Source organism: Phycodurus eques, chromosome 21 (assembly GCF_024500275.1).
Source record: "Phycodurus eques isolate BA_2022a chromosome 21, UOR_Pequ_1.1, whole genome shotgun sequence".
NCBI lineage: Eukaryota > Metazoa > Chordata > Actinopteri > Syngnathiformes > Syngnathidae > Phycodurus > Phycodurus eques.
This window is the reverse complement of record NC_084545.1, coordinates 5,872,908-5,890,248: the sequence shown is the minus strand read 5'-3', so window position 1 is coordinate 5,890,248 and position 17,341 is coordinate 5,872,908. Positions and strand designations below refer to the sequence as shown.

The 17,341-nt window shown below is 40.6% G+C and overlaps 1 protein-coding gene across 1 annotated transcript in view; it reads left to right on the top strand.

The window, feature by feature from the left end:
- Positions 1-17,341, top strand: part of lmbr1 (limb development membrane protein 1) — a 46,925-nt gene that overhangs the window by 2,197 nt on the left and 27,387 nt on the right. Inside the window, exons 2-5 of the mRNA XM_061665749.1 lie at positions 330-402; positions 764-803; positions 3,064-3,203; positions 5,565-5,668. Of these exons, the coding sequence (XP_061521733.1) occupies positions 330-402; positions 764-803; positions 3,064-3,203; positions 5,565-5,668 (357 nt within the window). The remainder of the gene's footprint in view (positions 1-329; positions 403-763; positions 804-3,063; positions 3,204-5,564; positions 5,669-17,341) is intronic.

Sequence of the window (17,341 nt, the reverse complement as noted above, 5' to 3'; positions counted from 1 at the left end):
TTTTCTCTGGGTCGATGTTGATTTATGGGGCCAATACAAGAAGTGGAGACAAAATTAAGTTCCAACTTTTGGGGCAGATTTTTTTTTTCTTTCAAAACGTCAAATTACTTGAGCCCTAATAAATGCCTTACTCCCATTAAATGCCTGGTACTTTGCAGTTGAGTAAATAAACACCCTCGGCGAATATATGAGGACACGTGAGCATAAGCTTCGAAAGAAATAGCTTTTTTTAAAATAGTTTTTCAAGAGTCAAAGTGTTATTAAGTTTTATATTTATAGCCAAGTGTACCAAAAGGCCACCACAAATATTCTTCATTATGCTGTTTCAGATATGCTTCCTTCTGTTTGCGGTACTCTACATTGTCTCCTACTTCATTATCACCCGATACAGGAGGAAGACGGGTAAGTGCCTCTTTGAAATCCTAGTGTCACGAAAACACCTTAAGCGGGTTACGCGCATACTGATTTTTAACATCTTGACCTTTTTTTTTTTTAACCACATATGTATATATATAACCAATGTGATATTTGGATTCAGAAAATCAAAAATCAAAAAATCCCTTGTCAATAAATTTGTTGTTGACCAGTGTAATCAGTCAGGATCATCTTTTATCTTTTATGAATCTTTTTATCTGATGAATGGGCCTTTGCTGACTTTGATTTGAAAATGCTTAAATTCGGACTGATTTTCGATAAGTGTGTTCTCCACTTTAGATTATCTGCAAGTGGCTTACTCAGTGATGTGCCTGCTCTACTTTTCCAGATGACCACGAGGATGAAGATGCTGTTGTCAACAGAATATCGTGAGTTGGACATGATGCTTCCATTGTATACAATATAGAAATAGGATAACATTTTTGGAAAATGGAAATTTCAGGCAGAAATGTTTTCGGTCCTCTGAAGGTTACATCCAGTATTTCAACGTGACACGCGGATGATAATAATGCAAAACAAATAAGAGATGGAAAAATACCAACTCATACAGAATACAAATTCAGTCACTGCATTTATCACCTGACAATCAAGACATAGAACTATGATATTGTGGAAAAGTTTTTTTTATTTTTTTATAAATGATAAGGTTGTAATATAATGAGAAAAACACAACACATAGTGATATTATTCAGAGGACATTTTTTCCATGTTTACGAAAATTAACAAAGTTTGCAAAAATGAAGTTTTTCCGTATAATATAATAATGAGAATAATCAAAGTTTATGAGAAGGAAGTCATGTTATAAGAACGTCGCAGTTAGGGAAGATAAGCGGTACGGAAAATGGATGGATGAATAATATCGTAATAATGAGAATGAAAATGAGAATGAAAACAAATTTCACGAGAATCAAATAAAAAAGTAATAAGCCTACACAAATGTTGCAGCCAGGGCCACATAGGTAGTCTCGTGAGCTCAGTTGGCTAGCTGCGCATAGCTTTATCCTGGGCCTGAATGTGTTTGGGTTGCTTTTGGAAATGGAACAAAAAACAAGCTGCATCATCTTTGAAATCAATGTCAGAGTACCGACTGTACCGTGGACCTCCATGATACAGATATCAATATAAAGTATTTTTGCTGCTTCTGTGCTGCACTGTGATTGGCCACTATGTGTTTTGTGGTGTGGCTTGGCAACAAGTCAAGGAAGCGATCCATTATTGGACATCTGGATGACAATTTCACAATCTAGGGACAGCAGCTGAGGACTTTGGTACTTGAGGCCTCGCTGTGTGCTTCTGTTTTAGGATTTGTGTTTTTTTTTTTGCATGCTATTTACCCAACATACTGGCAGACCACTAGGGGCTGCTCATGGCCCGCACAAAATTCTACACATACCACCCCTAACAAAGCATAACAAAATGTGGAAAAAGTGATGTGCTGTGAATACTAATTTACAAATACACTGTACAGTACTGTATCTGTTTATTTATGTATAGTTGTCACTCCACTGCTGGTAGTTATTTCAATCTCAACTGCTTATGTACAGGCCAATAGTTCTCAAACGTTTTACACAAAATAGCTCCTCAAAAAATACTTGGCTCTCCAAGGATCACCCTAATGACCAACATTAAGATACAGTTGGTAGTAGGCCCAGGTGTTCATCAAAAATAAGGCAGAGGTTTAATTCCTAAATATATTTAATACTTTTGTGAGCCACCGTGACATTATGCACAGTTGGAACATTAATACTGCGCTTAAATATAGGAAAACAAACACTATACTTAATGATTCAATTGAAACTGAACTGTACTTAACAGATGTACTGTATTTTTTTTTTTTTAAAAAGGTGGAAGCCACTTGAGCATTATGCACCGTTTCAAGATTTAATTCCTTGATTCTTTTGCGTACTACTAGAGGGAGCCCACGTAACACCAGCGGTACTCGTACCACACTTCGAGAATCACTGATATAGACTATTTACGGAAACATCTCTAGTTTGTTTTGCGACGAACGTGACAGTGCTGTTCACATTCACTTCTATGTAGGGATGTACCAACGCTTTTTTTTTAGACGGAGTACAATTACTTCCCCTTGAGTATTCATTGATACAGAGTACCGATACTTGCTAATGCCAATCCGTCTTGTAGTTGTGATGAAAATGTTTTATTTTAATCAAATATTGTTCAAAGACACAAAACACAAACTTTTCTTGAACAGGGCAAAAGACAAAACCCAAACAGAATATGAACACCTAATTATCAAGTATTCTGAACCATCAAAGAAAGCGACTAACCACTGTGCATGCAGAGCGGAGCGGAGCGGGCTTGAAACTCCGTTTGCCAGATGCCCTGGCAGAGTTTATCATCCATTTTGCAGAGCATCATTTGCAGTTGCCTAAAAGTGCTATCATTCGCGTATGTAAAGTATCTTCACATTGCTGAAATGGCTCCTATCTGGAAGGTATATGTCATGCTGGTGATGTGGTATCGGTTTGTAGTATTGGAGCATTTTTACGAGCACGAGTACAGATGTACAGTATCCTTACTTCTGTGTATATCGTATCTCTGTACTACTGTACCGTTGCCGCATACTCTTCTCCAACGTTACCTTTGTGTGTTTGATTCTTGCAGGTTGTACTTGTGCACGTTCACGCTCGCTGTGTCGGGCGGCGCCGTCTTCCTGCTGCCGTTCTCCATCATCAGTAACGAGATCCTACTGTCCTTCCCCAAGAATTATTATATCCAGTGGCTCAATGGCTCCCTTATCCATGGTCAGTCCTATCTATTTTACGTACACCCTTCAGTCATGTAGTGATTCAACGCGTATGTGTTTTCTAGCTTCCTTTTGGAATGGTCTATAGTTCTATAGTACTTTTCCTCATTAGGGTCGCTGATGAGATGGATGCTATCCCGGCTGACTTTAGGTGAGAGGCGGGATACACCCTGAACTGGTCGCCAACCAATCACAGGGCACATATAGACAAACAACCATTCATACTCACATTCAAGCTTATGGACAATTTAGAGTCTTCAATGAACCCAACATGGATGTTTTTGCTATTTGGGAGGAAGGCAGAGTAACTGGAGAACATGTAAACTCCAAAAAGGAAGGCCGGAGCCGAGATTCATCAAATTTTTTCTTCTTTAAGTCTTCTAAATTGTGCATTAGAATACCGCTTAAAGTCGGAAAATCAATGTTACCAAATGCAGGTTTCACTACATGTTGAAATTTAATAACACAATTGTTCTGCATGGAAGCTATGTCCTTAATTGGGAAATGTATTTAGTTTTCTTTTAAATGACCAAGGTTGCCAAAACCAGGTTGGTTCTTAGGCTTGCTGACGGTGAGATGATCCACCCATCCATCCTACATTCAAAGAAAATGGCTTATCGCAATCGTCAGCCATGTTTTTTTAAGTGTGACTGGTGAGCTCCATGCATACCGGGTGTTCTCTGTTTCCGATGTTTCGAGTGTACAGAAGGTATGCCTGAACTAATTTACACAGCAGCGTGAGAATACTTTGTCACGCAGCACAAGAAGGCACGCTCACTAAAAGCCATACTTCCTGTATTTTGTTGGATTGTTTTATATTTTATGGCCTAGAAGTATTTTTCATACAAATATTTACCGTAATTGAAAACACAATGAATGTCTCCAGTATTTACATTCATTAAATAGTAATACAGGTAGGCTAAAGCATAAAAAAAACTAAAGTTCTATAACAAAATATACATTTAGGACATACAATCTACATTATGCCTTTTCTACAGCATTACCCAAGGTTAGTGATGGCGCATTCCAATTTACAGAACTCTTGTCGCCAAGTGAGGAGGACCCCCTGTACTTTCCCGCTGTCTCAAATGCGACACGGACAGGCCGCTCTGTGTTGTCATGGCCACCAGGGGGCGTTAGAGTCCACCACATAGCCATGCCACGTCCTCCATCCCCCAGTTTGCCTGCCAGCTTGACCAGTATTTCCCAACCTTTTAAGGCACATACACTATTCATAGTCACTGATAGTGTACTGGTACATTCGCCTGACTTCGGTGTAGGCAGGCTGGGTTCAGTTCCCACTCAGTGACGGTGTGAATGTGAGTGCGAGTGGTTGTCTGTGTCTATATGTGCCCGGCGACTGACTGGCGACCAATTCAGGGTGTTGTCTGCCTTTCGCCCGAAGTCAGCTGGGATAAGCTCCAGCACCCCGCGGCCCTGAACATGGTAAACGGTATTGAGAATAGATTGGATACATTACTCATCACAACAAAGTTAGGATTATTGGGGTTTCGAGTGACATTTTAGAATACATTATAACCTTTCCAGGTGAGGTTAATTTGACCTCTAAGCTTTTGAATGTCCAACTGCAACGTTTCAGTATACTGTACAGGTGTTTGATTCATGAATCGACCAATAGATTTCCCAGTTCAGTTGGAATTGGTATTTAAATTCCTTGTCATCATGCTGTTCACATTTTGCTATTATGAGACCAGGACGGCACAGCTGATTCATTGATTAAGATTCACTCAGAGGTAAGTGGCCACTGAGCATAGTGTCGCACAGTGTCATCAAGAATGGAAGAGTCACAGAAAGGCAAAGCTGTGGACATTCTTGGAAATTTATCAGTCAAACACCTGTTGTGAATTTTGCTGTTCAGCTCCTTGTTAGAGAACAATAAGTTGCGCAAAAAGTATGGAAATGTTGAATAGTTGAGCATTCAAATGTTTAGAGGTCAAATTGAGTTCACCTGTAAAGGCTCTAGTGCATTTTGGTTTGTCCTGAAATTTGACCCAAAAGCAATATCCTTAACTTTTTTTGAGAAGTGAATTTTGTCAAAGAAAAAGTAGATATACAGGTTAAATATGTACCTACGGCCATCTAGTGGAAGAGGATTTAATTGTTCTGCTTGTCACTGTACACCTCTGGCATAAATATATTAAAGATGCATTATATTTGGTAAATTAATCATTTTTGGTCTTTTTAAGTGAAATCTGATAATTTCTCGTGGAAGCTCTCTCACATTACACTGCTTGGGAATCAGAGAGCAAGACTGATTCAAAAATAGAATTTTGGAATCTAGAAACTGGTAATAATAATTTGGTTGGTCAACAATTTGTTAATATTGTACTTTTTCCAGGTCTGTGGAATCTGGTGTCGCTCTTCTCCAACCTTTGCCTCTTTGTCCTGATGCCCTTCGCCTATTTCTTCCTGGAGTCGGAGGGCTTTGCTGGATCTAAAAAGGTAGAAATAATACACTTTAGACTGTTGGGCATTTCTGCATCTAAATGGCGGCGGAGGCAGCAGCAGCAGGTGCCTCGTTCCGTGCCCTCTTGCTGACTCACGCCGCTGACCGAAAGCTCATTAACCATGAAAGTGGGAATCTGGTCTTCGCCCTGCGCCACATCCTGACAAGGCCTCGCAATAAGGCGGCGTAGGCTGCAAACGCTTCAACGCGGCTGCATCGGCCCCACTGATTTAAAGCCTGATTCCTCGTCGCCCCCCCACTCCAGCCTCCCCTCCAACCCCCTAAAATAAAACTTCAAAAGGACAGGCTAATAATCGAGTTGTAAGGCTCGGCGAACTTCCTCGTTTAATTGATTACACCCCACCCTCTGAGAAAAAAAAAAAAAGAGCGGCTGGGGGCTCGTGTTCCAAGCGTCCATAAAGTGGCAGCAGCATGACAGCACAATAGAAGCTTGCAAAATGGAGGGGGAAAGATTTACTTTTAATACACCTCTATCCTGTGTCACAGTTTGAAACGCCCCTGGTTTATGTCCCTCCTGGCAAAAAGCACATAAAAATTGCTCTGTACTGTAGCTGCAAGGCCGGGTCTTTTGGTTCCTAATTTGTTTAGGCGGAATTTGTCCAGTGTGGGAAGCGGGAAGCGAGGGCCTCTTTGCATTTTTGTTCCGTTTTCTCGCTACCAGATTGTCCATAAACACACTTAAAGGCTCTGTTTTGTTCAGTGTTGGGCTGCACATCCAGGTATTTATCGTGTGCATGCTAAGCTAAGGCTGGAGGCCACAGTCACGCCGACAGCCCGTCAGTCATGCAGCTGACAGCAAATAAGTGTAATACATAGACACGCACTTATTTCTCAACACACTGATATTATCCCATTACCACCATGAGACTGAAATAATGCTTTGCAACAGTAATAACACCCTAGAGACTGCAATAAAGCTATGAGACCTCAATAACACTATGCGACCGCAATAACGCTACGTGACTGGAATACACCTATGAGACTGCAATATCACAGAAACCGTGATCAGTAACACTATGAGACCAATATGAGTAATTCTACATGAATGCATTAATAACCCTATGAGACCGCAATAACTAGCATCACAAGAGCGCAATACATAACGCTATGAGACTGGAATAATGCTATGACACTTCAATTATTCCCACTTTGAGACCGCAATAAATAACGCTATTAAAGTACAATAAATAAAGCTATGAAACTGCAATAAATTTCGCTATGAGACCACAAACACTATGAAATGGCAACAAATTACAATATGAAAATCAAAAAAGTTATGAGACAGTATTAACACAATGAGACTAAAATAATGTGAGAAAGAAATAATGCTATGAGACCATTTGAAATGACACGGTGAGACCTCAACATTAACGCTATGAGACCGCAATACATTACGCTGTGAAACTGTAATAATAATGCCATGAGACCACAATGCTATGATACCAAATCAATTACCGTTATGAGACCACGGTTACTATTGCTTTGAAGCCAAATTAAATAACACTATGAGGACAAAATGACTAACAGCACAAGACAGCAATGACGCTATGCGAACGCAGTGTCGTCGGGTTTTTATGTGGCATTTCAAGCTTGTGCGCTGGCGGCTCCCTTTGAGTGCGGAAATGAAGCGAGTGATGAATTTAGCGGCTAATGTTGCGAGTCAGCCTTTTCATGTGGCCGCGCTTACGTTTGACGACGCACTAAAAGACGCCACCGCGACAAAAAGATGGAAAACGCGGAAGTTTTAAAAAAAGAAATTTCAGGTTTAACTGTTCTGCTCGTTGTCGGGAGGCGGTGTCGGCTGAGTGATTAATAGTGTAACAAATTGTCCAAATTGTGGATGAATCGGAGCAACTTAAGTGTCCCGACGTCTGATGTTATGATCCGAGCTCTAGTTGCTGCTGTAAAATGTCTCCCGCTTTTACGGCCGGGTGCTCAAATCCTCGCAGAGGAGCTGCATCGCTGAGGCCTTTAGAGGTCATTCTTGGGTTCACCTTTTTTTAGCCAAGGATCTTTTTTTTCTTCTAAATAACACATTACAGTTGACCCACCAAGAACAAGAGTGGCCTAACTCTATATTTGTCATTTTGCGATAGAATGATTTAAAGTTTTGTTGTTCTGTAATAAAATCTTGGGGATTTATATCTTAGTGATTTATATGGCAGTGATTACTTCGACAGAAACTGGTTTTCCTGAGATTAGATCTAATCTGTCAATAGTTGGTGAAAGATGACAAATAACATTTACCTATATTAACATGCAGATGCATTGGCACCCGAGCTACAGCACTACTTACTTTCTCAGTCTTCTATCAATCTCTGAACCTCACTTTCTCAGGTATTTTTGCAGAAGGTAAAGCTTTTAATGGGTGAGGCCATCTTGGTAATGGGAGTTGGCCGAGTTCATTCACTGACGAATCAGACAAAAGTGCTGAGTGCAATAATGGACTGGCCCCTTATGTCAAATTGGAAATAAAACTTGATTTAGACCTGTATTCATCTGAAAGATATGCCCTCTCTATCGATTTCTGATCTTCACAAAAAAATAACAAAATGGAGTTAGCCCACTCTCGGTCTCAATGGCAGAATTTGACAGAGGCAGGCTATGCGTTTGGTACCTGGGCCTTCTGTGGAGACTTGTCCAACTTAACCCACCGCTTAATACCACCACCATCATGTCGCAATTATAGAATTAGAAAACATAAATACTGTAGAAAAACGCAACTGTGCCAAGTACATCATGCTGATTTTTAAATTTATTAACGTGTGCAGATTGCTACAGATGTGTTTTGCTAGTCAAACTTGACTTGCTCGGACCAACTAATGCTGACATGATTGTGGAGCAGCTAGCTGGTCGTCTGAGGTGAATTTGAAATCTAATTGGTTATTTGTTTAACCAGTCCCATGGCTAATATAGTCAAAGTGACATCACCCAGCAAAATTCATTCTGATCTGATTAGATTGACATGGCAGCATATACAAGCTGAAATCTGATTGAACAAAATATCTAGCGTCTACATACATGTACTGGAAACGGTGCATCTAAGAGAGATGCTACAAAATGAATTGACTATTGGGAATACATTAATATAATTTCATGGAACAAATATTAGAATTTAGGTTGTAGGTCAGTGCTTCTGAGAGTGTTTAGGTCCATCACTGCAATTTGATCTTTTCTGATGTTTTCGATTGCCTTCTGGTGGCCTCGTGACCGCTAGTACCGAGCAAGAGGAGCGTGTTCTGACTAAGTCTTTTGATATCATGGAATTAATGAAACGTTTAATTACCTGACGTGACGAGTGGCATATCTCAAAGGTATGTTTACTCAAAACAAGCTGCTAGCCTGTGCACGCACGCTCATCTTAGCTTTAATGTGGTAACCTCGACTGTCATTTACGATCTCCGGTGCAGTGGAACCTGAGGTCGTACAATTCATCATTCGGGACAAATACAAAGGACACTAAAGTCACAGCATAGACTGGATTTACTGGATGTGTGGTTCAAGTGACACAATTGGGTTATGTGTCATGGCAGCAAAAAAGGAGAAAATGCATAGAATTTGTTATTTTAAGTTTAGAGTCAGGCCTCCGTAATATGACACAAATAGAAGAATTTCATGAGTAGGGCTACAATGGGAAAATGGTTGAATCTGGTGAAAAACACTGAGCATGTCTTATCACTGTTTTTCTTATAAATGAAATGCTGACATTCGAAAATGCATGGTTTTATACTGTAATGGCAGCGGGATAAAAAACTGACGTTTTGCCATGAACGTGTCCAGACACAACATTTGGAACTATGCAAACAAACAAAAAAACCAACTAATTAAATCAATTTTGTTGCTAATCTTTGACGTGTCCAAGGCTCTAATCACCATGCCTTACTGTTTATTGCATTTGTCCCTCGCCATATTGCGGATCACTTTTTGCTGTCTCAATTTATTGCAGATTTGTAAATCATATCTAATTCTATAGCGCTGATTTTTCACTATTTCGTAGGATTTCGTGTTGATTTGTTTTCTACATGAACTAATGTTACTGTAGACTTATGGAACGATAAGCGCAAGGCGAGAAGAAAGTGTGCGTAGAAGACAGAGAATGTCCAAAGTTTGTAATAATTTCACACTTGTAAAAAGAAAATAAAGTGCAATGTGTCTATACTACAAAGCAGAACTGGCGTACGCAACTGCACATCAATGGTGAAGTAAACATTGGTAGCTATTTTCATATAGCCTACCACCACTAGTTACAAACGGTAACTGACTCAAATGTCACTCAACAGTCCAGGCCCCGCGTTTTAAGCCACACACATTCAAAGTTGCAGATTACAGTGTAGAAGCTACGGATGGTGACCCCAGGTGGACAAAAATATACCTGCACCGCACATGCATATTTGGTTTTGGTATTATGCACAAAGCTTTACAATATATATGAATAATAAAATAAATACAAGGTCACTACTTAGGGGGTTTTCATCTAACGCGGGGGGTTCTGGAACGTACCTCCTTCAATAAACTCGGAAATTTGAGGAGGGCACAAGGGTTAAAAAAAATGCCTGATGTAAATCTAACCAACATAGATAGTCGTCTATTAGACGACTATCTATTCCTGATGGCCGACAGTGGAATAATGCCAAGATTACCCTCATGGAACAAGAAAGTTAAAAAACACATTTTGTGACACAAATTGCTTTCGCATTTCACCGTCGTTAATATTGACCGTTTTTAATGCTTAATATTGCTAAAAAAAATTTCATTGTTGTTATTGTTAAAAATCTTAAAATTACTTGGGGTAGGGAAAAAAATTCTATTATGTTGACGAGCACCGTATTATTTGCATTATTTCCTATGAGAAATAATTGTTCCTAAATCAGCATCCCAGAATGAATTGTGCTGGAGTTTCGAGGTTCCACTGTCACGCTTTAATTTGATGTCATGTTTGGGGGATCACTTGTAGGATGGCTCTTGTCTTATTGGGGTGTCTTGTTGAGTTAAAAGTTTGCAGTGGTGAGAAAGTGCCGTGTTACAAATAAGGCCTTGCAGTGAAAAGTGGCCGCGTCTTCCCCTCGGTGTTGAAATGTTTTTGATCCTGAAACGAGTTGCAACCAGTCTGACCCCGTGACTGACCCAGCAGAGGGCCAACAGGTTTCATCTGGCAGTTAAAGAAACTCCTCATCAATCTCATCCTAAGCCGATGATGAGGAGTGTGTTTATTGTGGAGGGAGAGGTGTGCGGGGAAAAGGAGGGGTTGGTGGCGGGGCAGTAGAAAGTCTCGCCGAGCAAACCCCGCATGGTGTTACTAAGATACTCGTCGTCTTTGTTGCGGCTCCACAATGGGAGCCGGGATATTTATTTCAAATCTCCTGCACATGCAGACATTTTTCCCAGGCCTTCTTTTGGGCTGGGGCTGGCCGGGAATATAAAGTGGTGTTTACATACCTTTCTTTAAGGTCACAATGTCTCCCTAAAGCTGTCCGTTACAATGTTGGTTGCCATGGGAACATATTAGCTCCAGCCGGGAATTTAAAAAGAAAAAAGAGAACAAGCAAGTTGGTCAGGTTCTTTTTTTCTTCCTCCTCGATTGGCTTAGTTTTCTAAACCGTCCTGTAGCTTTCTTTCTTTTTTTAATTAAGATGTCATTAATTGACTAAGAGCCGTATACAGGGGGTCCTTGGTTTGCAACGGTTCCGACATGCGACATTTCTGAGTTACGAACAGAACATGGGGTAAGATAACCTCACTCTGTTACCACCGTACTTAAATTTTTTCATCGGAAGTGTTTTCCATACAGTTGTTTATTTTAGTCATTTTATGACTGCATTAACATTGGTTACATTCCAACTAACGTACAAATTCGTGTCACATCGCTGGTTTAGGAATGAAATGCTGTCGTAAACCGAGGACACCCTGTACAGTAAGAACAAAAGTATTAGCATTAGTGGGTATTCCACCTCGATAATTAAGGATTTTACGTCATGCTCTGTAGTCAGGTACTTTTTCAAACGAGAATTGACAAAATGCAAGCATTCTTACCGTTGGTATGCGAACATATAGCAAGATAGCAAAAATCGGTAAGGCAGATTTGACCTCATATACTTTAGTCAGGTCCGATTTTAAGAGAACATTTATAAAATTTTATAAAATGGTAACAGTTGGTATGCTAACTAACGTTTGTTCTCAAGGTGTCAACCTGAGAACAAACGGCACTAAGGCAGATGGATATGGATTTTTAATCATGCCTTGTAGTCTGGTACGACTTCAAAAGAACATTAATCAAATACTAATAGTTGGTATATAACAAGTAGTATAGCACGATAACCACTTGCGTACAGAAAACGCTAGGACAGATTGATATGAATTTCAGATTATGCCCTGTAGTCAGGTTGGATTGCAAATGAAAGTTGATAAATGCTAACATGCTAACAGATGGTATGCTATCATATAGCAAGATGGCAACCTGAGAATAAAAGTCGCTAAGGCAGACGGATAAGGATTTAAAATCATCCCATGTAGTCAGGTCGGACTTCAAGTGAAATTGATAAATGCTAACAGTGTGTATGCGACCATACAGCAAGAAAGCAATCTGATTCCCTGGAGTCTGCTACTACAGGTACCCCTGCTAGGCTAATGAGCCTGGATAAAGTGCTAACATTCTAAGAATTGGTATATATAGAGATGGCAATTTAAATACAGCTAATTTAGCTAAAATGGAGAATTAGGATTCAGAGAGGAAGCTCTGGATTGATTAATTGTTCACAAAGTTGATGTTGATGGCAAAGTTGTGGTCTTTAGCTTGAGGAAAAGCACAGAAGCAGAACAAGCTGTGGTCAATTTTTATGGACGGTAAACAAGTTGTTTTTATGCGACCAATCGCACGTTTGAACAATACGACGTGATGCCAATCATTTTCCATGCGCCCCGCGTCGTTATCGAGAAGTCTTATTAAGAGGCCTTAGAAGTCTATTCCTGCGCTTTACAGGCCTGCGTGTCCCCTCTCTCTCCTCTCTGCTTTGCGTCTCCCCACACGGTCATTGTGGCGTGGCCCTCGGCCCTTCAACGATGCGCTAATAAGGTCCTCGGGCATCTGGTATGTCTTTATCGAGGAGGGGCATGGAGCTTTTCTCCTCACCGCCTCCCTCACTTACACTCTTTGGCCCTTGTTCCACGCGCCTCTGACAGCCAGCAGACGGGCGGTCCGGCAAATTATCTCGGGCGCTAATGCTAACATGATATTTGGTATGCTAACATAGGGTACAGAAATCGCTAAGGCAGATTGATAATGATTTAACATAATGCCATGTGGTTGGGTCTGATTTTAAATGATAATGAATTAAAAAAACAACTTGCGTTTCACCTGTCGTTACAGCGCCATTATGATTTTTGAGCATGTCAATAACCGGTCAGTTCATCCTGTTAGCGGCAGATGCCATCGCTAATGTTACTCTATTGCGAATGTTGCATGACAGAATGCAATCGCTCAAGAAGGCGGCTATAAAAAAGTTTGTAAAAATTAAGGAGGTTGGATGGATCTACGTCTGAAACGATTAATTGAATAACTTGAATAACTAGATTAGGAAAAAAGATGAAGGAAAATCTCTGTCTTTAAGATTCATAGGGAGTATCTGCAACATTTGCACAATTGACATTGTCCCAGATTATCGCACTACTAGTCGCTTTAAACTGCGTACATTCCTTGAAGTCTCGTCGCCCTTTGCACAATGGTCATTGCACTGGACTATTGCTATATTAGTCATTGAAACTGCTCTAATTGCTAGAGGACTGTGCATATTTTTGCACAATTGTCCAAAAACAAAAAAAACAAAAAATGTGTTCCGGCATTACCAGATTATTAGCAACCTGTTATTGCTCACCGACTATTTTTATCAATGTCTTTATGTCTCAAAGGTATTCTTTGTCAAATGACTGTCTATTGGCGTACGAGAGCAGCTCCAACTCCCGGAGACAAATTCCTTGTCTGTTTTTTTTTTTTGAACATACTTGGCAAAATAAAGATGATTCTGATTCTGATGTAGGAATAGGTTGACATGGTGGCGAGCTATGGAGGAAAAGTGCGTGAAAGACAGAAAATGGATTAGGTTTGGGATAGTTTCACACTTAAAAAAAGAAGATAAAGTGTAATGTTTCAATTGCAAAGCAAAACTAACGGCCCACAGAAGGTCCACACAAGGCAATCAATGTTAGCTAATTTAATATAGCCTACCACCGCCTACCACCTTTCAATCGCTGACTCCCACGTCACTCACCAGGCTAGGCCCCACCTTTTTGAAGCCACACTTAAATCCACAGATATTATAGTGTGGAACACTACAATGGCGACCCCTAGTGGACAACAGTAATACCTGCACCTCAAATGCAAATTTTTTTGTTGTTTAGTTTGAAAATGCAAAACTAATTCTTACCCAATTACTTGATTAATCGATTGGATAATGGGTAGAATAATGAATTCTAAAAATGTTTCTTAGCTGCAGCCCTGGATGGATCACATGTGAACTGGCCTCAGAACTATACCGAGATTACCTCTCACAGGAAGGATTGGACCGGTTGATTTGGTCCGTTCGCTGCGTTGGGTTCATCCTTGTCCAATGATCTATCAAGAACAACTCAAGGGTGCTAGTTGAAAGCATCCTGCAATGTGACTGTTGAATACTCAGCTTGCTGTGTTTGTGTTGTATGTTACTTTCTGCCCTTTGGTCCCTACACGTGTTTCTTGGAAATCTTTGCGATTTGTGCACAAACCAAGCAGCTCTCTTGCTCAATGTCACGGTTTAGATCGGGGGATGCTGAATATTTCAGAGTGGCTATATATAGCCGTAGCTACACAATTAGAACCGCGAGAATAGAAACTTTCAGCTGGTCTTTTTTCCACCCTGCATGCCTTCTGCCGGTTGACAGTTCTTCATTTGATCGGCGACGTCTTCGTGGGACCTGCCTATTTATAAACCGTCATTTACAATAAAAGCTTGCTCGCCTTCCCGGGGATGAACAAAGCTCTGTGACAAGAATAAACTGGAGCAGAGATGACAGCAACGGAGGTGACAATCATTGCCTATTCCATAAATGATCTGAATGGCTAACATTGGGAGGCTTATAAATGATTGAGAAGGCCTAGCTAAAGGCAATACACCTTCGGGATGACATGGGCTGCTCTGTTAAGGTGGACCTGTGTGCTTCAGCGGATGCCGGGGCCTGCACACGCCTCCTTAAGAGTGCGGTTGCGGTCCCTGAAAGCATTCATCTCATTCTCTCTCCCTCTCTCACCTCTTCTGAGAGAGAGAGATATGCTCAGACACTGACTGCTTTCCTCTCCGTTTCTCCACATCCTACTCATTAATTCACAATCCAGTCCGCCCTGCGAGCTGCCCGATTGCCCAAATTGTCAACGCTCATTGCATTCATAAGCGTAAGTACATCTCATTGGTCAGATCCGCATTTAGTGAATTGACTATATTAAATATTAGAGCAATAAAATATCATCAGGTGGTGGCTGCGGTGTCCGGCTCGGCCACAGTGCGGCACTCCTCAACCTGCCCGCATTCCTTGCGGTAGCATCAGGAGAATTCTACACTTACTCACTCATGATAAAGATTTTATTTTAGCTGATCCAGACTTGAATGCTGTTTAAATCCTGCCTTTTAAGAAATGCTAGAACGTTGCCATGTCTCATAAAGGTTTAGGATAGTGCTGTGCTTTATTTACAAAATGTTACATCCCTATATAGGTAATTTTATATCCCGATAATGATATATATCCATATATCGTATTTTTGCTTAAAATTTCATGAAATGAATGGCAATTGTCTCTGATCCATTTATTTATAAAAAGTATATTTATATAGAAGAAATATTAAATGGATAATAGATAAAAATAGAATAAAACACAAATATCCAGTATGGAAAACAATCTGAAAGAAAATGCACATAAGCCGGGGATCGGGTAAAACAGAAATTGCGAATAAGGCGGGGTTCCCACAAATCCACGAATAGGTGAATTTGCGAATGCCGAACCGCAAATATGCGGAATCCACTCTATTTGCGGGTGATGTAAACTTTGCTACAGCAAAGGAGTAGCATTGCTGCAATTACATTAAACTTGAGTGTCCACGATGTCGGGCGTCTAAAGTCACTCTTGCCACACAAAAACTCACAAACTCATACTATCTTGGAAAGCTTGCGCAATGCACAGACCCAGTTTATTGAGCTATTTTACGATTGTAAATTGATTAGTCAAGCCAGGAGAGAGAGTCGCAATTAGATAATAGGAAGGGGACTGGTGTTGTGTAACTCTCTCAGATGCTACAGGAGTAAAGCAACAGAGCAAACCCAATAACCCAGACATCAAAATAACGATAGAGTGATAATTTATATCGTACGCTGCATGGTTTTAGATCGCAATACGATATTTTTCGATCGCACAGCACTAGGTTTAGATATACTGTATATGTGCTTGTAAAAGTGACTTGGGCTGGACTTAAACTGTAAGGTTCAAGTGACTACACCCTGCTTTTTTTGCTCACAGGTCACACAATTGTGATATGCATCATGGCAGCGTAAATAAATATAAAACAAAAACATGGAATTGGAGATTCTCAGAATCAGGCGTCTTCCAAATGAGTTAATGTTACTTAGTTTTACTAGTCCAACTGTTTCTACCCTTCCTTTGCTTTCCGATTTATATTGATATTAGGATATTGATTGTCATGTCATACTCAGTAATCCCTGCGTATTCACAGTTACACCAATTTGTGTTTTTTTCCCCTGTGGATTCCCAGAATAGCTCACCTATTAGCATGTTTTGTGTTCAATTTAAATTTCCTAAGATGCCACAAAGTGCCGCCAAGCATGTTAAAGTGATGCATCACGACTTAGAAATAAGCTTTCGTGTGTCATGGAGGGGCCAATTTAGCCTACATGCAGACTTCTGGGACATTTTTCTCGAAATTTAACATAAGTGTGTGGAAAAATTATTCCTGGGAAGCTACGAGGCAGAGAGTTTTCATCAACCTTTATTTTGCAATTCAATTTGAGTTATCCAATTAATTTTTTTCACCCCTAGTTTAAACACTACAAAAGAAGAATTTGTGAACATTGTCTGTACATCTTGTGTAGGAGGTATATCTAAGGCGTTTGGCCTTGACGCAGGGTTACGCTGTTGAGCAAAGACTTTAAAAAATGTTTATGCAATTGCAGAGAAAGCTGGTAATTTTGGACGGATTAAAAAAAAAAAAAAAAGCTAACTGTCTGATTTAATTTACACAATTCAGACCATTTTCACTCTTAAAAGGCTAGCCGATGATGAGTTGGGGCCGCTTTCAAAGGGAAACCCCCTTCGCGTACCTGTTGGCAAACGCTGAACAGCGACCGCACCGCCATTACTCTTAGCCGGTAACAAATTGCTCATGTGCAGCCAATTTAGGTGCAGCGCCCCACTTGTTGCCGTGCGCCTGGCCCGCCGAGCTGACATGTCTGCACCAGCGCCTATCTATCTTGCCACGCTAGACAGTGTGGCTCTCCAGCAGTGGGGGTAATGCAAACTGTGTGAACAGGTAGAGAGGGAGACTTTATTAACCACTCAGCAGTTTGTGACCCGGAAAACCCAAATTACCCCAAAAGCCTGCCGTCTGTGCCGCCCAG